The sequence below is a fragment of the Tachysurus vachellii genome, chromosome 22 (assembly GCF_030014155.1).
Source record: "Tachysurus vachellii isolate PV-2020 chromosome 22, HZAU_Pvac_v1, whole genome shotgun sequence".
In the NCBI taxonomy this organism is placed as follows: Eukaryota; Metazoa; Chordata; class Actinopteri; order Siluriformes; family Bagridae; genus Tachysurus; species Tachysurus vachellii.
Window position 1 is genome coordinate 13,608,315 of NC_083481.1, and position 27,430 is coordinate 13,635,744.

Here is a 27,430-nt window from a genome sequence, read left to right on the forward strand (position 1 = left end):
CTCAGGGTTCATTTACGTGAAAGTATGCAGTGTTCTGTAGATTTTTGCACTTATTGCCTACTGAGTTTTTCAATGGCAAATTTCTAAGCACAGCACATGAATGTGTAGCTTTGGAGAAAGCTTTGATGGCAACTACAAAAAATAAAAAGAAGAAGAGGGAGAAGGGAGATAAGTTCTCAAAATATTATTCACAGTGTTAAAATCCAAAATGTAGGCTGTTTTTCCGGTAATTAGCTTCTAATGAGATGAGGAATGTAGGAAACTATTAAGCGAAGTGAAAACAGACTAACCTGTTGATGAAAACCTGTCAACTCTAAAAAATATCGGATGCCATTTAAGACTAATTAATAAGTAACGGTATAATGTTATATTAATAGCATTAATTAGAAGTGAAGGTTGGTGCTGTAAAAGCATACCCAAGTCCTGTATATGCAGTAAGTACTAATAAGAGTCCAACCATCCACTATATTTAGTGTACATAGATCTATATAGTGACACCTCTATTAACCTTTAATTTAACAATCAATGAGAATAAAAAGCACACTGCATACAGTACATACCCTGCAGTTTCCCAGCTCTTCTGCTGACAGGATGATGGTTCCACACTTCTTCCCAGGGATCCCCCTGCAATCATGGCAGAGTGTTAACTCTTACAAAGTGAGAATAAAACAGATGTAACAGCATGACAGTTTTAGGTGTCCAATACTGAGGCAGAAAAACAACTTTCGAATGCACACAAAGGCTGCTGTATGCCCTGAAATTATCTGAAACACAAATCAGGTACAACATGGCTTCATGTTTCTATTTACTGGTACAGTATCTGAATCTATGTGAAGTTATTTTATGGCCTGTAATTCATTAGTGAGACTCATGAAAGGATTTCATAGTGCCTTAGTCTTCTTCCATGGGTGCTCAGACTTGTCGGAAAAAGGATACCAAGTGACTAGAGGCAAAAAGATAGCAAACAATAAAAGCCACAAACCATGCAGTGGAGTTTATAGTATAACACTTGCATGCCCAGCGGTTTGCGCACACTGTCTTCCAGAGTCAACAAATCTTGCCCATTCCTGCTGGTGTTGCATAACAATTTCATTAGCCTTGCTTTCCTCCAGATGGCTAAGTTTCCCACTGGGAGAATCTGGCAGAAATAAAGTCAGAAGCAGGCTCTATGGAACCATGGTGGCCATGTCTGCGCTGAAGCTTCAACCGAAATCTGTTTCAGCAGTTTTAATATGAGAGAATATAAAACGGACACCTGACCGAGATGTTCGAACATCTTCAAACATCACTATGAGGCAGCCATTTATCCGCAAATAGAAGATTTGCGGGAGACAAATTAAAAGACCGAAATACGTAGATGGTATTAATTGGATAGCCATCTTTTATCTAAAAAATATTGCTAAGATAAAAATATAATGTTACTACACAATGTTTCATGCTTATATTAACTGTAAGATAGATTATTGGAATGGCTTACTGTCAAGCTTTATTTAGTCCAGAATGCAGTGGATAGAGTCCTAACTAAAACCAGATGATATAAACACATCACCCGACTCATTCCACACTGCACTGGCTTCTAATCAAATTTTCTGTTGATTGTAAAATACTACGACTGACCTATAAAGCACCATAATATCGCACCACATGACACCATACCTTTTGGTGATTTTACGATCAGTCACACCTAATTCAATCAAACGGTGCATGTTATTTGTTAATACCTTGAACAGTAAAGGCTACAACAGGGGACAAAGCTTTTTCTTGCAAAGCCCTGCAGTTATGGAACAGCCTCCCAATTAGCGTTCAGGACTCAGACACAGTCTCAGTGTTAAAGTCCTTTGTTTATTCAAACACTTTGTGAATCGATTTTTTGTAGGGTAAACGAGCAAATCTGAAGGGTTCTTGAGTGTTTTGGTGAACTGGGATGTTTGGCTGCTGTCAACCTCTCTCTCTCTCTCTCTCTCTCTCTCTCTCTCTCTCTCTCTCTTGCTCGCTCTCTGATGAGCTACACATGCTGCTCAGTAACCAGTAATCCTGTCCCCTTCTGCTGCTCCAAACCTGCCTGATCCATCCTGATGCCCTATTTCTGGTTGGAGTTCTCATCATTTTGAAACCTTCTGAGGATGAACCCACATGGACAGCCTACAGTTACATAAAATGACTGTGGATGGTACCATTAAGAAAACTGCGATTGATACAAACAGTTTTGCTACAATGGCTTAGGGCTACAATTACCATGATAGCTTTATGACCACGATTGCCACACACAGTTTTGCACTCAAGTGTCCATCAGCGGCCAGTTGATAACATCACATTTTTATCATATTGTACACAAATATAGATACAAATAAAATTCAATCGAATAAATCTCTTTAATCTCAAGTCTGGATATCAGGACTTATTGGTAATCAGCCTATTTCTTCAAACACACATTCGTTTAAGATTTATTTAGATGAAGCAGGTCCATACAATGAAAAGCTTTTGTATGGAAAAGGTCCTCTTGCTATGCCAGATCACTGTGAACGTAACAACACCTGTTTTGTCCCAAGCCCTTAGAAAAGGTCACTATATAAAAGCTGGATATGAAAAAAATGAAACACTGCAAGTAGGGATTATAAAAGACGCATCAGGTAAAGGTCAAGTCTACTGAGATATTCATAGGCTATAATGCTCGGTGTCAGTAAAATCCTCTATTGAATTTAACTGTAAAGACATTCTTAAGGCAGAGATATAGTATTGCTGTTAAACCCTGGTAAAAAGTTCTGATTAATCTTATAGCCTCAGACTGGCATTCTCTTAAAACAAGCTAGCAACAAACCTATGCATGATACAGACAGAAAAGCATGTTCCTGTTGTTGATATTTTCCTAAGACCTCTTGCTGTTTTCTCACATTGCAGGTTCTAGTAAAAAACACAACAGTTCTATGCTACAATGGGAACTACCTGCTGTGTTTTGACCATTAAAATGTCTCTTCTACTTTCCAATAGAGTTGCATTGGTGTGACGATCCCGCTGACGAACTGCCAATGGTTTTTGTGTCCTCTAAGGCAATGGTCCCAAAGGACGAATACAGTGACCATACAGATCGATAAGTTACTCTCAAATGATTGCCTCAAAAAAAAGGTCAAGCTCCCTCTACCACAGCTTGGCCACCATTAGCCATCACATCCTGACAAAACAGAGAGAAGCCACTGCTCACTACTGACTGCTAAAAATAGGTGAAATGGACAGTCTCCCAGGACTCAATCATCATTATAACCCTGACCTCTGCAGGACAACTCTTCAGAACTCTGCAGTCCTTAATGATCTGACATCCTTCTCAAAATCCAATTTCAGAAAAGGCTTGGAGAAGGGTAAACACAATATGTCTTTTGAACCATAGTATTATCTTTTAGAGAAAGTGATTCTTGACAAACCCCAAATTCTCTATCGGCGATGGCATTGTTTAATTGTTCTGATTTATAGACCTAGCTAATCATAATGCATGCAGAAAAAGGCTACGTATCAATAATAAAAATGTCACACAGATTCTAGAGTGGATTTAAATGTGGCATCTTATTTAATGAATATGAGCGTGACATGTCCAGGATGTCCAAATCTGTAAGCCAGGATCAGGTTTTGGTAACCAGGCTAGTTTTTTGAATTAACATGATCTTCAATGATACAGTATGCCAATTTAGCTAGATTAAGAGATTAAGATTAACAGGCGCAGACGATGCACACAGTTCAGTTCGCATGTGATTGTTTAATTAAAACCATGGACATACACATTTCACGTCATATTTAATATTTGGAAGGTAACAAGGTTTCATATTCTCCTGAGACCCAGAGCATGTAGTTGTGTGCAGTTTTTATTTAATCTCATTTTTTCTAACTTTGGAAATCAAGCGATTCTTCAGAACACGACGTAGTTTGGCTAGAAATCAGTATCGCTGCCTTGCTCACATTTTATTGAATTTTTATAGATAGAGAAAGCTCAAGTTATTTTCCTTGTGATTTCAAGCTTGTTATTGGCACTCTGGAGCAGAGCTGTACATTCATATCATCCATCGATTACCTAGACACACTGTGCGCTATGTCTAATTTTTCTATCTAATATTCGACTAAATGTATCAGATCTCAAGAATGAACACTTTTCTGACTTTGCTGTTCGTTATGTCTTTTTTTATGTTGTTATATCCCAGACTGCACAGGGATATGGAACATTAAGTTTGTAATTAAGCTAAAGCTAAGCAATTACGTGAGCACTCAGAAATACAAAACTAACATTGACGTTCTGTCCGTTGATTCCTCGATGAATTATAAAAAAAAACGGAAATGTTTTACTTAGACATAACTTGGTGTTCATGGGGATACATGATACCAGCTTGTTATGACACTTTCTAGCTGACCTACATTAGAACGTCATGGCAACTGATTCTGCATCTCAGCTCACTTCATAGCTGAAAAAGCTTGTCAATTTTGTCAAAAAGCTGACACACAAACAGCCCAGAAAGTGTCATGTCAGGTGTCATACAGTATGTATGTTACGTAACCTTTTAAATAACAAAATCACAAAATTCCATATCTCTCTAAGCTCTCGTGCTATTTGTATTTGCAAATATAATTAAATGTATGGACATTTAAAGAATCTAGTGTATAATCAATCTCAAGTCTCAAGTAGATGAAGACTATTACGTGTAGAAAGACTTGCTTAAGTAGCTTACCCAACTAGGCTATAATTCATAGTATTAATACAATTCCTATAAGCCCACAAGCAGCAACATTTCTCCCCTGTCTCTTGTGTTTTATATATATATATATATATATATATATATATATATATATATATATATATATATATATATATCTCGCTGAAGGCTGAGGTACAAGGCTGCTGGGTGTTTTAGATGTTGGATGGGCTACAGGGCCAGAAATGGGCATTTGGTATCTTGCTGTTGTTAAAACAGCTGCACTGCAGGTCTGACTCCAATCACGCAAGCACAAAAGGAACAAAATGAGAGCGACTTTATCAGACTCACCAGGATGGGCAGTCACTACAAACTGCATATACAGCAGAATGCTGGCAAAGAAAGATACAAATTTAAGGGTTTTAATAGAAGCCGATGTTACAGTATAAGCAGCTATTACAGTACAACACAACCTGCCAATACGGATGAAATGACGAAAACTTCCCTCAGATTTCATGCAGTGATTAGCTATTAGTTGGAGTCTTGTGTCCAATAGTTGCATCACTATTTGTGTAAGTAAAGTTATGTGGGTTAGGCATGTGCTTAAATTGATTTTCTGGGTTCTTCATTTAAATTATGTAAATGAACTGTGTGGAGTTTGTGCCTCTATGAGTTTTCATCTGTAGATGTGTCTAAGACAGAATTCAATAGACCTCCACATTTAAATACAAGCACTTGCCTTTAGGATAGAAAATGAGGTAATAGCTGTTGTGCCATAGTGTAACATAAAAGCAAGAGAATTTTAGATATGAAAAATGACTACAAGACTAATATGATGGTAAATGAATGTGAATGTTTTCTGGAAACCTATAAAATAACAGTTGATCCAGCGCGTCCTATTAGTTTATATCTTTTAATATTGTTAATTGTCTTCACAAATTAATGTGGTTAGGATATACTAACTCAAGGTCATGTGAGCTTTCATATATGTAATACACTCTTTCACACTAGTGTGAGTGGTGAAGTTAATAAAATACTGCCAATTCAATGTGCTGTAAAGAAACCATACTTATAGTTTAAAGGATAATCTGACTGACTAAGCATCCGCTATGCTAATCAACTCTATGAATAAATAATCTGGTCCTTGAGAAGCGATGACTAAGATTAAGGTGATGTCTCCTTTAATGTCAGTGAGACCACCGATACTATGAATTTAGACCCTAATGAATTTAATTTCATAGCCTAATTTCAGTCTGAGTCGAGATAATGCAAAAAATAAGACTTATAATGAATAAATAAAAAAATAAGCAGAGTTAGAATCACATCTCTGTTTTGGTCAAACTTTGCCTTGTGTGCACAACTCTGACAAAGCTTAAGTCTTAATAAGTCTTAAGTCTAAATACCGATCCTCACTGCTCAAGTGCACATACAGCCCATAATGTATAACCATGACTACATATAACTCCACATGATCAGTGTAGGACTGTGCGATCGTAACCTATGAATGTTAATGAATGAATTAATTACAAAAGGACCTCTAGCTATTTCTATATACTTTATTCATGAAAAACAACAGAATCACATAACCTACGCAGGTTAGCAAGGTTTCACACTCGAAGACAAAAGCTGTGATTCTGTGAATAACCGTTATTAGGTTCCGTCTCACTGCGAGAGTTAAGAGGTTTAACTTTCAGTGCATGCTGTAAGCCATGGCACAAATTCTAAATGTGTGACTGGAGCAAGGAAAAAGTTACTACAACAAGTAACAACAATCAGAGCAGCGTCACCTCCATGATGATACTGTTAATCCAGACAGACATATTTGCAAAAGCAATAAAATGCGGTGTTTTGCCAGGATGATTATTACAGCACGCTGCTCCCGGAGCTCAGAAGGACAGCTAACTGCATGGACCTAATTTCATGGCTGGTTGCCAAATAATTTGCATTGATGTGCACTCATGATGCGCCGACATGATTGGATTAGCCGACGTGTATTCTGAAAAGACTCGGCAATGACTGTAAAAATCACAGGCTCTATTTACAAATGGTCATGATTCAGATAAACAGAAATGTGTGTATATAAAAAAAAAAAAAAAAACGCCAATCTTTAGAAGTCCAGATGTAATTGTAAACAAAACACCAGAAATATTTCATTCTTCCACCGAATGATTCGCTAGCAACTGTTTGTGTTGAAACACGTAACTAAATTAGTCGTATTGATGCTTTAATGAGTGAACAAAGAGCAAAATTCTTTAAAGAAGGTGAAAGAAAGGAACAACTTTTCTTCTCTAATTAATAGGGTGAGAGACAGAGACTTCATAAAGTCATTTATAAAGGAGAAAAAGAGGCACAGAGCAACAATAGAGAAATTTGAACTGGGAGATTAATGAGCTATCAGAGAATTAAGTTGCTCTGAGAATCTGAGCTCTCCGAAGAGCAAAAAAAACCCCAGAAATAAACACCTCTATAAATGGCATCTAAATCTCAACCTGCTTTACTTTGATTTTCTTTGTTCTTATGTCGTGTTACCCACAACACCCTGTGTTCTCTGTTTATACGTTGCGTCACATGCTACGACACGATGAATAAAACAAAATGTTGTTGCTTTCATGCAAAATAATGAATCATTTTCCTGGTAAGCTGCTTCCTTTACTCAGCTGGAAACAAGGTCTTTCATCTTCCTCCTTTCATGTATTCTTAATCCTTTTCTTTATTATACAAAGGGACACTTCTTACATCTCTTTTGCTGGATGTAAAGTGAGGTTACGCTTTATCATAATGCTGTGATGTAGTATTTATATTAAACATTTAGCAAACATAACATTTGAATTGAACGTGAAAATGGAGCTGAGCATCTGTTCTATCTGTTATTACAGGAGATTTGGCCACAAACTGTGTTATTTTAGTGTTGCCTATTAGGCAGATGATAGCTCTGTGAAGCTGTGGGAAGAGACACCATCCATCTGGCTTTTCAGACTGCTGCTGAAAGCAGCGCAGATTTTAATTTGGGCAAGCTCGGATTTTTTAGCGTTTACCATACGGACAATGTTCTTCTTGTGTTTTCTTTTTAACCTGTGTGCATCATACTTCTAAACAGCCTTACAACAGTGCTACGTGCTGTCATTAAACGATTCAGTGCAAATAATTTCCGTGTTTTTGTCTAACTAATAGCTTGGTGTTACACAGGTAAGATATAGTATACGATTATGCTAAAGATCTATGGTTCTCAAAGTGATGTTCAGGGATGAAGCAGAGCTGGGACTGTGATGTATTTTTTTATGTTTTTACAGTGATAGAATCTTAATCCACTAATATGAATATTTTCATATTTAACTTTGAGGTCTTATTAGAATGTTTGTCTTTGGATCTAAATTTTTAACAATAGAAATAAATAGAACAAAAGAAAGGTTGTGGCACAGCACATGTGGCTATGATGAAGTCTCCCAGTAGCTTCTGACACATACAAATATATTTTGTAATAAAGATTTTCTTTGTTTCTCCTTGCTAGGTATAAGATAACCGCACACAAAGACACACACACACATTCAATATAAATCTATGTTCACAACACCACCCATACAAACACTGATAATATGTTGTTTACGCACAGACACTTTAATGCTGTTGAAAGCTTTACATACAGTATGTTTATAATCCTCTAACTGTTTACTAATTTCTATTTGCACAATGCCATTACAATCTGTACTCTGGTCGGCGCTATTGTTTATGTATCTGTCCTGTAGCATGTTGTATTGTTTGCACTAGGTTGCATACTATGCACTTTAATTATTTAGTCCTTAGCTCAATGTTGTTTTATGTAGCACCATGGTCCAGGTGAAATGCTGTTTCACTTCACTATGTACTGTGTAATAAAAGCTTCTTGACTTGACCTGAAAAGATTTGGACACAATCTGGACAGCTGAATACTGAAAAAAAAAAACAAGTGACTGCTAGGTAATCTTCAGGTGTCCAGTGTAGATCCACCACAAAAAGATTTGACGTGTTAATCATTCTGTTAATCAGGCTTCATGTACTACTACACACTTGTACTACAGACAGATGTTTTCAACAAGGTGTTTCAGCCTGCAGACCCTCTACAGAGTACACACAAGGTGTTTTTGTTATACATTCTGTGTAAACTATAGAGACTGCTGTGTGTGAAATTCTCAGCAGTTTCTGAAATACTCAAACCAGCCCATCTGGCACCAACAAACCTGCCATGCTGTAAAATACACAGTGATCACACTTTTTCCCCATTCTGACGTTTGATGTGAGCATTAACTAAAGCTCCTGGACTGTATCTGTGTGATCTTATGCATACATGCTTGGCTGATTGGGTAAACGAACCCATCCTTTTAAAGCGGATGCTGACTGTACAGCTCCATGTAGTTGTTTTCATTCTATACTTTTACAAATGCAGTTTCATTAGTAATAAAATGATTACAGTAATCAGAAATTAAAATATATTAAAATATTCTATTATCAGTTCAATTCTGGTGTTGGATTCTTAAATATTACTTAAAATAATATAATGATATTGTCCTCTTTAAAATGTAAGGCGTTACGATGATTTTTTATTTTTTTTGTATTATATTTTTTAATTGAGGTCATATTTTAAAGTAAATTTCTATTCACATTCCATTCTATCTCTAATTCTAACCAGGCAAGTTTGAGGCATTTGAGACTCGCCAATTCATCACAGAGGTATTTAGAGTAAGAAAGAAAGAGAAAGAGAGAGAGAGAGAGAGAGAGAGAGAGAGAGAGAGAGAAGGAGTGTGATTCAGGGGCAAGGAACAACACAACCCCCAACAGTAATTACATAAATGGCCATTACTCTTTCTAAGCTGGGATGTTGATCTGCAGCACTGGGACTCATGTAGTTTATGGTCCTTTTTTCTCCACCTCTCTGCCTCTATGGGATTTAGTAACCCTGAATAAATATTTCTTTTCTAGTGCAAACAAATAATTGATCAAAAGTTGATCAAATAATTATTCCGAGCTTGTTAGAGTAGAAATGATGCCATACTTGTGTATTACAAGCTAGTAAGACACATTGGAGCTGATGAGTGATGGAACTCATATCTTTCATTAAGTAACTGAGGCATGATGGGTAAACAGACAGCTAAATGAGACCCAAGAGAGCAGAACATAGTGAGCGTATGGAGGCGCAACATTTTTATCAAGGTTTCATCCCGAACCACATAGATAACTGTTTAAGGGCAACCGAAGGGGAGTCCAGTCTCTTCAGGAGAGTATCACCAAAACAGCAGGTGTGGTGGTGAGCCTGTCAGGAGAACTTCTCTTCTCCTCTATCACACTACACAGCTATCAAATAGAAAACGATAAGACAGGAGGCCACGCGGATGATCCGTGAAGTTTCCCAACACTAAAATGTCTCTCTAGAATAAAGATAAACATGAGAATTATAAATGTTTCTTAATCCAATTTTAAACATGTGTTAAAAGCGTATAATTGCTTATATGATTTTTTTTTTCCTTGCCAGAATGTTTGTTTATCATTTTTGTTCGGAGTGAGTACGTTTTCCACCACTGGAAAGTCATCGGGACACTTTATCATATTTTATACTCTCATATAACTGTTTGCTTTCTCTGTAATGACAAGCCGCAGTCTTATTAAGTTTAAAGGACTGTTTACAGCTGCTATAACATAATCTATAACTAGCTTGATTGGAGGATGTGCCACGATGTTACAAATAACTACTTTATAAATTGTCAAAAATCTTAATGTTTCATTGCTATAATACAGAAATAGCAGCGAAAAGAGAAACGGTCCACCTTTTTTTTGTATAACAGCATGACTCATTGTGTATTATTCTTTAAATATTATAATACTTATGCTCAGATCTAAGCTGAAAATAAGCCCGGTGTTTGTTTTTTTTGACACTGACAGAAATTGACACCATAAACAACAAGTATGCGTCTAAATAATGCTGTCTGAATAATTAGGACGATTGGAAGATATGCTGGTTATACTGGGTATTTAATATGCTGTAACTAAGTAGAGAACACGAGCATTAACTACATAAATAGCATCTGCTTCCCAGGAAATGTCAGCATTTATCTCCACTTTCATGCACTATGATCCATTAGCTGATCCATTAGTCCTTATAAATCCAGAGAAAGTTCACCTTTCTGCTATATTTGTTCTTCTGAACGCAAAACATAATTCAACATAGCAACAAAGCTCAGATTGTCTCATTGTTATCTAGGTGCTCACTAAAAATAGTTTGTCTCGATATGACTAGAAAAAGAAACGAAAAAAAAAATTTTAAATACAATAAATAAGCAGAGAGTAAGCAGTAGCTAAGTGTGAACACACTGCTCTCTCTCTCTCGCATTAGGGTTTACAACAGGGAGGACAATTCCAGTGTTGATTATGTATAATAAATGTATTATTCTTTTATAATCCATAGTATACATAGAGTAAGTAAAGAATAAAACAATAAAAGGTGGTGTTTTAGGGAAAAAAAAACACTGATGGTTTGGTGTGCATGCAATCGCTGCTTGAATGCTTGAGTATCTGCTCTAAAAGCCTATTGCCTATGACGACATTGTTAAAAAGTCATGAGGCTCATGATATACGATATGATATAAAAAATATCATAATTTGCATATCATAACATTAAAATGGCAAAGAAATCCTTCTCATTCCTTCTCATCCGCTGAAGTCTCATTCTGAGGTATTAACCTGAGAGGAAATCTGTAAATTGTCCGCAGCATACTCAAGACGTGCTTAAAGAAAGATTGAGCTCCTTCGCTCCACTGTTTAAGCAGTTGTGAAAGGGGAAATGCGTGTTGCTGTGGAATAGGACTCCTGCGGATATTAACTTCTCCATTTGAAACTCAATTCAGACACCTCATTTTAGATGGAGCTTTTTTTTCTGTCCATCTCACTGAAATGACTTATGACACATCTGAGTGGTTTTTCTCTCAGCCTATTGATGCATAATAACGTGTATGCATTTTAAGCAACGAGTGTGTCCCGCCTAACACTTAAACAGTTGCCAATGAACCTTCAACCTTTATTTATTGAATCTATTTAAAAATGTTTTGAAAGGTTGATTCAATGATTAGCGTAGGCTAATCGTTTAATTAGCATTCAATTAGTATCAGCTGTTATTATAAAGGCTGCTTTTTCAAGTGACACAATTTTGGTGAAATTTGTCATGACACTGTCTGGGGGTGAAATGACACACCGCCTTGTTACAATCAATCGAGTCACGTGATACTGTTTGTATCAGAACCTTCCAGATTGGGTCCGGCATTTTTTATTTATTTATTCTTTATTTTTTTTAAGAAGTTAACCTCATTTGAACACCTCATTTGCATATTTGCATAATTCACAAGAGAATTGTCGTAAGCATTAAATCAGAAAAGTACAAAAGCAAATAAAAAAAATACATTTGTGCACTTTTAAAGCTGCCCAATTCACATGAATGTGGAAAGTCGTGGTTTGTTACTGTTGATGTTGTTTTTAAGTTATGAACCAGTGTTAATGTATTCAATGATAGAGACATGAAAATAGATGTAAACACAGAAACATCTCAGACTACCTATGGATCATTTTGAGTCTGTTGTAAATCAGTCTGCCTTCCAGGAAAAGTACCTAAGTGACTAGAACAGATTACAAATGTACTAAACCGTTTCTCAAAAATCCATCGACACCTTTTCCTAACCTTTTCGGATTCCTGCTCCGAAAGCAGTAATCCTCCTTAGGCTACCGGGCTGCTTTTTTTGTATCTATATCCACATATGGATTTCTAAGCTTTAAAAACAAACTTCAGACTTTACTACATTACATCCACACTATTAATACTCTCAAAAGTTCCATCACCTCATACTTTATTCCAAAGCAAAACTGTTTGCCAAAGACCCCGACCCCAATTTCACACTGCAGAGCGCTTAGCCTGAATTTATTAGATCATATGAAGATTCCATGAGGTGCAAGTCAGCCATTGTGTAATAAATGACACTTAACAATATTGAGTTATACCCGAAAATCTGTAGTGCTGTGATTAAAAACTGTACTGAGCACCAAGGGACTAGCACAGAATTGATGAATGCTGGATTTAAACTGCATTCAGGTCAAAAGATGGTAATTACGCTCATTAAATTACAACCTTTAATGATTCCTGTGGCACGGTTGCTGAATTCAAATGATTTCAGAGCTGAAAAACGTATTTAATTACAGCCTCCAACTACCCACATTTCACTAACAAAACCGATCCTGATTATATGAGCTGATTATTTATTTTTCAAAGAATAAAAAAAAAATATCCAGAATTTAGCCAGTTTTGTTCAATCGAAGGTGATTTCGTTAAAACTGTAGGAGGCATTCAGGTCATTTGATCATTCTTGGAGACGTGCTGAATAAAATAACATCTACTATTAAAAAAATAAAATGACACATTAAGTTTAATTTTATACATTTAATTTAGCAAAGAAAGGATAAATCCCGGGTCATGGATTAATATAATTTTTATATTTTTAATACTAAAATCTCAGCATAGAAATGACTGCATCCTCTGAATATATGAAGCCTGAATAATAAAGATTATGAATTTACTGATTTCTTTCTTGATCATTTTTTTTTAGGGGGAATGCTTACAGTCTCAGTTTTCCTGCATTCCAAAATATTTCTGCTAATTAACTTATCAAGTGATTTCATGTAAGTCTCTGAAGAACATTTCAAGCGCTTTTTTTTTGCCTCATTAATTGTCTTGAGTGGAATGGGAACAAAAATCACCTGAGCGCTAAGTCAAAAAACCAATCACTGGAAAATGTGTCTGAAAATAATGCAAAAGTCTTCTTAGGTTACATTATAAAAAGATACAGCCTCATTATTTTAAGCATCGTTATGGATGCACTATTAATGATTAACTCATTCAGGCACATACGGAGCGTTACAGTATATTCATAAGCTGTTCCAATGAATCACTGAACTACCCTTTCATGGTCACATTGTACCTCCACTACACACACACCGCTATAGTCTGTGCTATTCCACATGCTGTTGGCTCCTTTCTTCTCCCACAGGTTGCTTTTTGTAATCATCAAAACCATCTTACTGCCTCATAATTAACGCGCTGTCTAATTTCTGATAGATTAAAGGCAACACAATTAAAAGCTCTAGAGAATGGCAGAGGAAACAGAAAGCACGGCGTAGATGTGGCTTTTGTTCGAAAGGAAAGCAGGGGTGATTTGGTGTTCTTAGATATTAAACCTTGGATGAGAAAAAAGCATTGTGAATACAAAAACCTGAGGGTATGCCTGAGAAAATGTAAACACCATAAAAAAAGAGGTCTAACCCTTATTTTGTAGCTTTCTTGACCTTGTCAAAGAGTACCCGTAGATGCAGATGATTTGCAGAGCAAAGAAGAAGAGCTATCACCAACAACACAGAAAACAGAGAAAGCCCTGCGATGGATCTGATTGAAGAGAAAGGATTCATGGAAGATGTCTGCTAGGGCATGAGCTGAGAAGATCCCAGGTTTTTATCACTCGTGATGTGTCCTTGTTAAGCATCTGACAATGTTTCAGTCTGTCAGCCTGAAGCGACCCGTGTCTACCAGGTAAAGGCTGGCTGGCAACCGATAATAATTGCTGAGGGACTTGACAGAGTCAAGATTAATGACCTACAGCAATGGACAGATGATTGCTATCTGTACTGTATGTGTGGCAAAATCTGCAAGATTGAGATTGACAAGTCAAGGATGAGATTCAAGGAGAAATAGCAAGGACCTAGAACCTCTATGTGGTGAAAATAGTACCTGCAGGCAGTCACTCTGAGAAGAGGGCAATACGGCTGAGGGGCAGAATTTTATATGTGGACCTGCTAAAGGTTCTAAAAGCAACAGCCAGACATGGATATGGAAGGGATGCTATGGATGATTACAACCGTTATACAGTAATGAGCAAGTGGGCTTGCATGGGTTTGGTGTCGAAATTAAGTACCTTATGGCCAAGGAAATCCACAAAGGAAATCCTTTCAACATGCACTTTAATAGGAGCACCTGTACACCTGAACATTCATGCAGTTATCAATTCAGTTAATCATTTGGCAGCAGCACAATGCATAAAGTCATACAGGTACAAGTAAGGATCTTCAGCCAACAGGAAAAAATGGCAGATGGTTTGTTTTCCATACTTCTGATGTTCGGTTTGATTGAGTCTTGTTCTAGGTTGACAAAAGTGGAACCTGAAGCTTACTCTATTTTCCAGGCAGCTCAAACCAATTCGTTCATTTCCCTCTGAATGCTCTAAGTAACAAGATGTTTACATCCACTGAACTTTTGTTCACTCTATGTTTATTGCCCACTCTCAATAAAGTGGACAGTGAAAGTAGAAGTGCAGAGTGCAGGAATAATCCAGGCAGCAGGCGTAATACACCGCATCAAGTTCTTGGTCCAAGCAGTTTATAACACCACACTTTCTACTGCGTCAGAGAAAGAGAGTCTGGGAAAACATCTTGAGCTGCTGCCTGAAGGCTCTGGAGAAAGAGAGGTACCATTGGTGGAAGTCTATCTGCAGTGCCATCTCAGCTGCGACTGCTGCAGGGCCAGAATTTGATCAGAGTTGGGAAGAAGCCAAGCACAACAAAGAAGCAAGCTCCAAAACAGGTTACAGGATCGGCAATTGCAGGTGGACCTTGCATGCAACTAAAGTTTCTAAAGCATGTCAGTAATAACACCTAATATCTTTGTAGTGTCAGAGTTAACTAAGACCATTATCATGCCAAAGATAAGAACTTATGCAATTGTATGTTATGAATTATTGCTCTCTCTATGTCTCTAATTTAAAGACCAATAATAAACGTATTCATTCAGTTTTACTACAGAAACCTTAAATACCAAGACGGCCAAAAGTACATTTTCTTTACTCCTTGACATCTCTGTCCTTTAATTTTCAACCTTAATTTGCAGTATCTACTCATAAGTAGGAGCTTTGGAAGACGTCTATAAAATCAGGTCAATATTAACAGTGTGTGCCATTTTGTGGCAAAAAGCAGCTAAGTTGAAAATCTTAGAAATATTTGATAGCTAGCTAGTTAGACAGGAATACCAATAAAGTGTATTTGCAATGTTTACAATTATGTGCAAGATGTCAAAGGAAGGGGATGTTAGTCATTAGTAATTCTTCTGGCTTATTCCACTCTTTCTCCTGGTTTTCCCCCTTGAGAGCGATACCAATCATTATAAGGAAATGATGTATGTCCAGAGATGGAACAAATGAAGAGTCCAATAAATGTTGAGATGTTTTCTTCTGTGCTAAAACACACACCCATTAACTCCCATAAAAATGACATATTCAGATCCTGTAGTCTAATGAGTATTAATCTTTCATCCTATTAAAACCTCATGTAGATAAATTTGAAATAAACAGCCAGACACACACAGACTTCACTGGGTGTCTGTTAGCTGTGTCCGGGCTTCGAAGGAGATTTTCACTCAGGCTCCACTGTCCGCCAAAACAGTTTGAGGTAAATGAACAAACAGCATGATACTGCAGTGAGATATTTGATATCATTTGATTTACTGATAGAGTGTGTGTGTGTGTGTGCCCTGTGATGGGTTGGCACTCCGTCCAGGGTGTATCCTGCCTTGATGCCCGATGACGCCTGAGATAGGCACAGGCTCCCCGTGACCCGAGGTAGTTCGGATAAGCGGTACAAAATGAATGAATGAATGAATGAATGATTTACTGATGAATAATATAGACATTGTACGATGGTAATGGTGAAATTTTCTTTGCGGTCTTTGCAGGGCAGTAAGGCATATTACGCATTCTGCATCACAGGAGAAAGAAGGAGAAGAGCTATCCACAACTACAGTGAGGCAGCAGAGATATTAGCCGAGAGAAATGGCCACATTTGTTTTAAAACATTCTTAGAATACATTTGTACTGCAAATCTGCATTGGAACTAAAATTGTTGCTGCACTGCTTTATCTTTGTTCTCCTGCAATCGAAAGATCTGTCTGTCTACTGTAGCTCTGACATTTACATCAAATAAATAAATCAATCAATAAGAATAGCTAAATACTTTAACCATAAAAGTTCATTAGTCTTTCTGCTGATACAGTCTAACACCTCCACACTCTCAGAGGAGAACATGAAGCATTCGGTTCTGCTAAGTCTGATACAAGTCTGAGGTTTTCTGCTATATCCCATAGCATATAAGTGAGAAAACAATGAAAGTGCAGCAGTTTGTGCTCTCAGAGGGCTTGTGGTAGAAAACATTGAGCTTCGTGTTCATGCGCACTCTGTTTTTCCCCTAAATCTCTTTGATACACAACAAGACCAAGGATAATTTAGCCTGCTGTCAGTGTTGTTGGTCTCCGGAGTAAAAGGTTAGTACTGCACATTAATCAGAGACAAACACTGTAGCTATAAACATGTACAACAACACAAAAAACCTACACAGAGATTCACTGAAATAATAATTATCTGTTGTATCTGTTTCTAATTTTGTATCTGTATAGTAGATAAAATATTTTTAAAAAATAAATAATTTTTTACCTCTATTTAACAATTTATCTCCAAAAATGCAATTCCAAGCAGAGTATCGACAGCACAAAGGTTAAAAACAGAATAGATACAGATATAAAGGTTGGGTAAACAATGTATTAAAGAATATTTCATAATCATAATGGAAGATGCAAACATTTGAACTTTTGTAGCAAAAATCTAACTTTGTTTCAACATTATTAAAGATTTCAGTGGTAATTAATATAAAGCGTCTGTATTAGATTATATAGGTTTGATTGCTATTTGGTTTGCTTTCTATTTCACACTGAACATAATTAAAAATCAACAAAACATCCCTGGCTGAAAATAGACTCGTAAAACTCTTTCATTCTTTCATTCATTGATCAGAAATATTTCAATAGAAAAAGTCTTGCCAAGAGTGCATAGAAATCACAACGCTTACTTGAGCATAGGGAACATGGAGCCAGGGAGTAATTGGATCTTTACAGAGCTAGTTTAATATATTTTCTCTTTCACGTCCATTTTTTTTTTTTTTTTACCTTTCCTTACTCCAAATCTACAGAAAACAATGCTTTTCTGCAGGGCTACAGCTCTGACCTCTGTGCAGCTCTGTCTGCTGCTTTCTAGCCAAAATACACAATTTTGTCTTCATTTTAAGCAACTGCTTTGGATCAGGTTTGAATCACTTCTCATTGGCATGGCTCTCACACTGGCTGTGTGGAGAAGCTGGACTGAGACCACCTTTCAGAGCGGTTGCATTGATCCTTGCCAAGTGTGATAGCTGTGTTCTCACCTGGCTAAATGAAGCGCACCAAGGGTGAAAAAAAAACATGCAGGTTGCATTCAAACAGATTAAATCCTCCATATGTTAAACCTTTTCTCTGAACCCTATCTTTTTACATGTATTGTGTTTTGTTCTTGCTACAAATTGAATTTTTTTGTTTTTAATTTTATAGAGAAAGCTAAATGTTCCATCCTAACTCATTCATCACCATCTCTGCATCATTAACTCTACAGTTCTGACACTGCTTTAGCTTTCTACTAATTTGGATAGCAGCATGCACACACCGAGGTATGTCTTTTATTCTTGTAATTATTCAAATCAACACAGAATTTTGGATAATGGATTTTTACATTTTTTCTTTCCATTTGAGACATTTTAGCTATATAGACACACCCTGGATGTGTTTGCATTTTAAAGGCTATTAAGCATCCAAAAAGGGGCAAAATTCAATAAATGTTATTAAGCATCCAAAAAAAATCTGATACATAATTTACAGAAATGTTCCAGAAGTTAATCTGCCAATGTTAATATAGCTTTTATAAATATAAAAAATCCGAACAACAGTATATTACTCCAGGCAAGGACGATCAGGTGATTTCTCGCAACATAGGATGACAATCCGACAAAAATGAATAACGAAGCTTCCTCATCAAGTTTTATCAGTTCATCTGTTCATAATAATGTGGAAAGAATTTGAATAATTTATATTACAAGTTATGGTAATGATTCTGTTGACAACAGAATTAGAAATGATTAGAAATGAAGATCTAATCCATTTCTATCTATCCATCCATTTTCTGTACCACATCCATTTTCTGAGCATTCAAAGGGGACTCGAGTCACAAGGCAGGAGACACCCTGGATGGGTTACCGGCCCATTTCAGGGCACAATCCCACACACACACACACACACTTCACACACTCTGACTAATGTAGAGACGCCAATCAGCCTGCAACATGCCCTTGGACTAGGAGGAGAAAACTGAAAGGAAACTGGAAAAAATCCCTGAAGCTCAGGAAGAACATACAAACGCATGTCACAGACAGTGGAGTTAAGACTCAACCCTTGAGAAGTGTGGCAAACTTGCTAACCGCTAAGTCTCCCTGCACCCCAGTTGATTACTATTGATTACTTTCAGACTTTTTACTATATGACTTGTGCTGCTAGGACATGGTACATTTTTCACTTTCTCGAACTCCTTTAGTAATTTATTTTCTTTCTAGTAATTTTTTTGAATAATCATCAGACTCCTGAGTCCAGTAACTATGTTAGCAGGGCTTTCATTTCCACCTTATTGGGTTGAATCATCCTCACAGCATGTGACCCGTCATGTGATTAATATTTTATGTTCAATTTTACCAATGCAGTTATTTTTGCAAATATCACTACTTCATAAATAATATATGGATAATTCATTATGCAAAATGTTCTAAAAAGTACTAATATTACTTTAAATGACAGACGTTACATTTACACGTTTCACTCCCTCTCCAAACAGAACTATTATAATGTGAAATATTATTATGTGAAAGAATATTGTTGGTCGTATGTATGAACATGATTATTACGGTAGATAAGGTATGTAGGTTCTTTGTACTGTATGGTGTGTTGTGTCAATTCAGCATTCATCTTCTTCAGGCAACACTTCTGCAGTTATTTTCATCATACAGGGCCATAAAGGATGGTATGAATAATTTGTGGTCTTTGGCTCTAACAACACAAAGTAAGATATTTTTCAGGTTTCTCTGTGTAAAAGCATAAAACCATAAAAAGCATAGAAAAGCTTGACAACACAAACCTTTTTATATGGATGTTTCTATGGTAATGGAATCATCTGACCAGTGAGGTGTAGCTTCCTACTCTCTACACAAATGTACAATATAAGGCAAAACAAACTGGCTTTTACACCCTATCTAATGCAGTCGATGGTCTGCGGATTGGTGTTTGTTTTTTCTTTGGTGGCTATTTCAGTTTATTGAAGTTAAAACTGACTAATAAGGCGTTTTATGATTGTTTGCTTTCTTTTTCATTATAGTTCACAAATATTCATCTTGGTAGAGGTCAAAGCCAAAGCTAAAGCCAAAGCTGTGAGTCCTACCGTAACATAATACTATACATTTACATCATTTAGCAGATGCACTTTTCCAGAGCGACTTACATTTTTCCATCTCATTTTTATACGACTTAGCAACTGAGGGTTAAGGGCCTTGCTCAGGGGCCCAGCAGTGGCAGTCTGGTGGAAGTGGGAATCAAACTCACAACCTTCTGATTGGTAGTCCGGCACCTTAACCACTAGGCTACCACATACCACATAATAGGCTGATGTTATAGAATAAAGAGCTCATGTCTTTATGTCGATAAATTCATAATAAACCAGTCATATCTGAATAGTCATCACTATAAGAATTTGATTGGTTTGACTGGCTTAGCTTTTTTAATTATGCATTTGCCAACAACGTGGCTGAATCTTTATTATGAAACAGCACAAAATGTAGTGAGTTTGATGCTTTAAGCAATGTCTATCTCTGTTACTCACAAAGTTTGTAAATCTTATTTAGAAAAGGCCACATTACATTCTCATGTCTGTGATGATGACAGCTGCATGTTTTAATAAAAAATAGGATTAGATGTAGACAATTCAACAGCGTCAGGATCATCCATTTCCTACGGGGTGTCAGTCAGTACAGGCATCACGAATGAGGAAACATTGTTCATGGGTGCTTTCTGAGAAGACAGTGGTCAAAAGGGCAAGCCGGCTGCCCCATGGAAAAGCTGTAACTGACAAAATGCAACCTCAATAGTGTGGGCATATGACTGTGACTGTGTGAATGGACCGAGGCCTGGGGTTCAAAAGCCAAAACAGCAAGATTAGTGGCTTGTACTGCTGGCAAAGATGGCCTTTATATCAGCTACGAATAACCACAAATCTGTAACCATAGCAATCTAAGAATTAGATATATTACATCCTCTTTAGGATGAAAATTCACTAGGTAATGTAGTTACATTATGGAACGTAAGCAGTAAGCCTCCAATAATTAAAAAAAACATAAATTAAACAATAGCAACAGAGGTTTTGACCCAATAGGATTCGATTGTAGTCAGTTGTAGGGAAAAAACACTTAAATAGAAATTTGATCTTAATTTAACACCCCAAATTAATCATGAATGTATATCTGCAAAACCCTTTGTCACGTAAACCTCTATGTATTACGCTACTACATTAGTGAATCAGAAATACCACCAACCCACAAAATCAGTCCAGGATCATTTCAGTCACTATAACTCTTGCTGTCATTTTACTCACCCGAGAGTTTTCTCCAATCGACTTGCTGGTGAGCCGACAATCTCGCCAAGGGTGCAAAACATCTGCCCAAGAAAATCCTGGAGAAGCAGTGGGAGGGAGGGTGGAGAAACAGGAGAACAGGGTGGTGGAGATGTACATACAGTAGATGAGATACAGGGGTTAAAGAGATTCCCCATTGCCCCCACAGCTCTCTACTCTAACTACAGTAAGATACAAAAAGGCGTTGAGACGTACGTTGAACTCTGAGGGCTTCCAGGAAGAAGTGCAGGCAGCCATGTTAACAATAGAGCACAGCATGTAACAGAAAACATAAGACACAAACAAAAACGGTGGCCACACCCAAGCCAGAAGACACCATTACTGTACAACTGATGAATATCAAATGAAGACAGAGGAAATGAGGTCAAGTGCTATAGGTGAAAGCTAGGCGATATCCAAACATGCATCCATCAAGATGGAAACAGAGAGATGTGCAGAGAAAGATGCAAGTCAAAATGTATCCAAATATATGCTATGTTAATCTATAATGATTCTATTGAATACTTTTTGTTTCCACTAGTGTCTAAGCAAACATCTGCATCTGAAATATGGTGCTAATATACAGCAAGTCGTTATGAGTGGTTTTAAATTTCTAGTAGGCTTGTGGATTCAAAAAGCATCAATAAGATGCGCATGTGTGTATACTACAGTATATACCATATGCTTAAGGACAGTACAGGAAGTAGGTGGTTTAAATCGATAAATATTTATAAGAAATTATCTTAAATGAAGTGCTCCGTTCCATTCAACGATATATTTGGATACTGAGTATTTATTTTGATTTGCATTTGAAAGGTTTTTTTCCGGTCTCGGGTCAGTATTACTCACATGCTTTGAGAGGTCTGGACTTTTGGAGTCAACATCATATCTGAAAGTAAAAAAAAAAAAAAAAGCACAATTTTAAATCATCACCTTGAAATTTGTGTATTGACTTCTCTCTATGTAACTAGCGTTTATCTTCTTTTTCATATGACTGTTCCGAAGAATAATAATATTGAATATGAAAAGTATCACAGAACATTAATAATCATGACAGCTCAACTCAGATAGCTTTAAATATTTGAATGGATTACTTTCACCTCTGGGTTAATTGACAATTTGAACTAAGGACGATGTCTTTCTTCGTACACAAAGACATCTGGCAGTGGGCCATAAAATAGACCACTATCAGTTTATTAGAGATAGCCATAAGAGGAGCTTTTAGTGGGATTTCAAAGGCACTTTTAAGTCTTCTGAATGGACTCCGAATAAACATAAAGGTTAGCCTTTATTATTCCTTATTAAATCTAGTCATTAAAAGCAGTGCGATGACACTTTGTAAACGTTTTAGTTTAAATAATTGAAATTTAAAGTAAGTGTATTAAAGTACATTTGAAGGTACTAACGTTTTTATTAAGTATTCAGACCCAATAACAGCCAATAAAAAGAGAAGAGAAGGAAAAGGTAGATTCAATAGACTAAGGGGCAAAAACTGTACAAGAGGAACAACTCACAAGTCAAATCGAAGGTTCTGTTTCTCTTCAAAGAAGTAGTCAAGGATGAACTTCCTGACAAAGTCCGGATTTAACGTGTTGTCAATCACCTCGGTTCTGCCAAACTGGAGAATGAATTAAGGGCAGGACGGGGGAAAGAGAGAGAGAGAGAGAGAGAGAGAGAGGGAAGGAGATTGAGAGATTGAGAGAGAGGGAGAGGGAGAGGGAGAGAGAGAGAGAGAGGGAGTGAGATTGAGAGAGAGAGAGAGAGAGAGAGAGAGGGAGATTGAGAGTGAGAGGGACAGGGAGTGAGATGGAGAGAGAGAGAGAGAGAGAGAGAGAGAGAGAGAGAGAGAGAGAGGGAGGGAGATTGAGAGAGAGAGAGAGAGAGAGGGAGAGAGAGAGAGAGAGGGAGAGCGAGCGAGAGAGAGAGAGAGAGATTTAGAGGGAGAGGGAGAGAGAGGGAGTGAGATTGAGAGAGAGAGAGAGAGAGAGAGAGAGAGAGGGAGGGAGGGAGAGAGAGGGGGAGGCAGAGGTTATGAGGGTTGAAGAGAAAATGGAGAAAACACAAGGATAAGGAAACACAAGAGTGAGATACTGGAGAGCAAAGTGCTAATCACAGGAACTGCTTTCTTTTCAACAATAACTAGACAGTAGAAGCTCTTTTTTTTGTCTCACACTCCCAATCTCCCTCTCACTATTCCTTCTTTCTGAGACACTAAGGCTTGATTTGCTGGAGCAAGATTGGCCAGAGGCAGATCACAGCTCCTGTGTGCCAGGGCTAATTACAGCTATGGGCCCACTTATCGAGCTCAAGAGCACAGGAGATTGGTGACAATTACACCTGCTTAATTAGGGGCTCTTTCAGCCAATACTGCCCCTAAATTTCAGCAGAACGCAGCATGAAACACGCTACTCCATTATTTTGCTACACTTGTCTTAGCAAACCAGACAAAGTAATTGGAATGAGCCCCTCCCTCAATGATTACCACTGAAATCACTGAAAGCTACTTAAATCTGATTTCTGATACTGCATACATCGCCTTAGCTTTAGACACTATCACTTAAAGGGTTTGTTTTCTTGAGTATATTAGCATGAATTATTTAGTGTGAGACAAATATCTCTTGATTAAACAGAAATAAAAACCCCATCTTAGACTCTGCCAGTGGAAAATTGGTTTGCATGTACGCTCATTTTAATTCAATCTGATTACGAAGCTTAAATGAAACGACGTACATGAAGGGGAAAGTGTCTTCAGGTCATCATGTTAGACAGCTCTTAAAGGCAAAATGAAATTAAAACTGGACTGCTTCATATTGTGAGGTGTCCAGGTCTTTGGTCAGACAGAGCGTGATTTATTTATACTTCAAAATTCTCGTTTGCTTGTAATCTTCCACTAAAGTGCAGCAAAATGTCTGTGTAGAATAGCAGATGGGGGAAAAGTGTATAATAACCAATCATTTCACGAAATGCTTCACTTCCCCTTCAGCTAGACCAAAAACACAGAGATGCTTGCACGGGTGAGCACGGATTGTTTTTTTTCCATACAGATTTCTTTCAGACACAAACACATTCTTATTCGGTTTTCTTTTTCTACCAGAACCAAAACATGCATCATACATGATTAATTATTCTTATCACCATCAAAGAAGTCTAGTGGACCGAATGTATGCGGACATCTGACATTGACAAGCATATGTGGTTCTTCCCCAAAACCGTTGCCTTAAAGATGTAAAACAATTGTATAAGACATCTTTGTATTCTGTTACATAAACCTTTCCCTTTACTGGACCATTAAGGCACAAATCTGTTTGGGTATGACAATGTCTCTGTGCAGAAAGTGAGACTTATTAAGTCGTGGATTTTCAAGGTTGGAGTGGAAGAATCAGAGTGACCTGAACAGAGCCATGACCTCAACCCCAATGAACACCTTCTGGATAAACTGAACACAGACTGCACCCCAGACCAGCAAACAGCAGAGCAAACAATACACCAAAGTGTATCCTGTCTAAGAGACCACTAGCATTTAGATCTGACTCCATGAATGTTTTCACTTTTTTTTTATTCTGATAGATAGAAGCTGCCTGTTGTTTCCCTTGGAGTCAAAATAACGACACCATATCATGAAATAATTAGTTCTTATGTCAATAACGAGATAAGCTTCTTGAGTTGACGTGACTGAAATGATGAGTCGTTAAGTCAAAATATCCATGTAGAATTTCAAAAGACCAACAAGCAGCTCAGGGCTTCCATTAGTAAATTGGATTACACTATGAAATTTTCTTGGCTCTACATTACTTTGAACCGTTTAGTCAGCTGTCGTGAAGCTCTAAAATAATTCAGCCCAGAAAGTGTCTTCGATCAAGATAAATCTTTCACTTTACTCAAGTGTTATGTCAATATGACATGTTATTATGCCTATTAATGAGCCTTTGATGTAAATACTGTATACTTACGTATACTTAAGTCATGTCTTACACGTTACCAAATACCAAATAATTCATTATATGGGCCACTTTTTCTTTCCAGTCCATTGTTATTCATGCCACAGAACACCTTTAACACCTTTTCACAGGACCTCTGAACCCCTCTAACAATGAACTGTTCATAGGTATAATTATACTTAATTATACTTGTATTAATGCACTTTAATAACAATTCAACAGTCAGTATTTTTTTTTGCATTATTTATGTGTCTTCTATGATAATGAATAAGCAGCGTAAATGTTTTCTTGAAGTATAATCATGCAATCTCTGTGATATAAAACTGTACGCAAAAGCACACACAAATTTTCTATTAAATAATCAAGTTCAAGCAATTATATGTGGCCTCTCTGCTGCTTTTTGAAAAGAAAAAAAAAACAAATTAGAGAATAAACAGTATTGCTGTGTTAAAAACCACACCGTGTAGAACATGACGCTCGCTCTCTAAGCTAAAACCTGCTCTATATTAAGCCAGCCTTTATTATTCTGTAATTATTGGTGCTGGCTTGTAATTGCATCTTCTAATTACTCATACAAATGTACAGACCTTGAGAAATAAAGGAGTGGGACAGAAAAGTACCAGTGCAAGTCGGCTAAAGAGTGGTTCCTAAACTGAGATGAGAAGTATTGAAGGTGTTTGTGTTGATATGAAATGCCTACGTTTCATCACAATTTACAATATTATCTCAGCCTGAATAAGAAGTAAAGCTCTGTCTTTATATCTGCAAATAGGAATAGAATGGTGTGTGTGTATAGAGAGATTAAAATTCAGTGCAATGTCGAACAAGAGGATTTCAGCTATCCAAGCTCCACAGCAGCAGACGGAGACAAAGGTAAGAGAGTGAATTAAGAGTTGATTAGGTGCCCACACACTGTGGACTAATCTAATGAGAATCGGACGCGAAGCTGCTCGTCTGAGATCGCCTCTACACAAACAAATCTTTTCGCCAGGAGAGCCAAGCCAAGCCAGTACCTACTCTGTGTGTCCAACAAATACACATAAGACAGAACACAAGGCATATGGGCTGGAAGCAATGTTTCTGCTCTGGAGGACACATGAGATTTGTGAGCATCAACAAGCTGTCCATTGGAATCAAATTCCAAAGAAGCAGAATGACTGTGGTGCTATAAATTTCTGTTTATTTAATAAGTTTTTGCTCATTACGAGGCTGAGGAAGAACATACAACTAGCACATACTAGGAAAAGTGAGGCTAAAATATTATATATCCTTATATATAACTTATTTAACCCTTGTATGGTGTTTGTATTTTTGTTACTCAGCCAGTGTTGGTGGGTCTGTTGGACCCGCTGCATTTTTGGGTTTTTAATTCAACACAATCAAAAATGTTATGTTAAAATACTCTACAGATGTTTACTTCATCCCAATTACAAGCAATATAAACAGCATATATGGTTAATATTTGCCCTTTACCTTCATTACATCACATTTTTAAATTAAAGTGCTACTCTTTTTTTGTTGTTCTTTAATAAAATGTAATAAAAAAAAGAAAATCAAATTTAATGAAGTTATGAGTGGAAAAAATCAACAAATTTACAAAGAAGCAAAGTTTTTCAAAACTATTGATGTTTATGAATATGGGTCCCACAGACCCGAACACCATACAAGGTTAAACATAAGGCATGTATAATGTGGAATAAAAGTAATTCCATATAATCATGCAGTTTTAAACGTGCCATGTAGAAAGTTAGAAAATTTAAGGACACAGGCAGCTTATTCTTCTTCCATCATTCATTCATCTTCTACCGCTTATCCGAACTACCTCGGGTCACGGGGAGCCTGTGCCTATCTCAGGCACCATCGGGCATCAAGGCAGGATACACCCTGGACGGAGTGCCAACCCACCACAGGGCACACACACACTCTCATTCACTCACGCACTCACACTAGGGACAATTTTCCAGAGATGCCAATCAACCTACCATGCATGTCTTTGGACCGGGGGAGGAAACCAGAGTAACCGGAGGAAACCCCCGAGGCACGGGGAGAACATGCAAACTCCACACACACAAGGCGGAGGCGGGAATCGAACCCCAACCCGGCCACCGTGCCCCCCCTTCTTCCATCAAATGATTCTTTTTTTAAATCTGTTGTTCTCACAGTTTAGTCCTTAAACTGGCTCAGCAGACCTATATATGAAATATCTGAG

The 27,430-nt window shown here is 37.3% G+C and overlaps 1 protein-coding gene across 1 annotated transcript in view; it reads right to left on the minus strand.

Moving 5' to 3' along the window:
• Positions 1 to 27,430, minus strand: part of cpne5b (copine Vb) — a 107,915-nt gene that overhangs the window by 51,501 nt on the left and 28,984 nt on the right. Inside the window, exons 4-7 of the mRNA XM_060858744.1 lie at positions 22,798 to 22,901; positions 22,133 to 22,172; positions 21,266 to 21,342; positions 561 to 624 (exon numbers count right to left, since the gene is read on the minus strand). Of these exons, the coding sequence (XP_060714727.1) occupies positions 561 to 624; positions 21,266 to 21,342; positions 22,133 to 22,172; positions 22,798 to 22,901 (285 nt within the window). The remainder of the gene's footprint in view (positions 1 to 560; positions 625 to 21,265; positions 21,343 to 22,132; positions 22,173 to 22,797; positions 22,902 to 27,430) is intronic.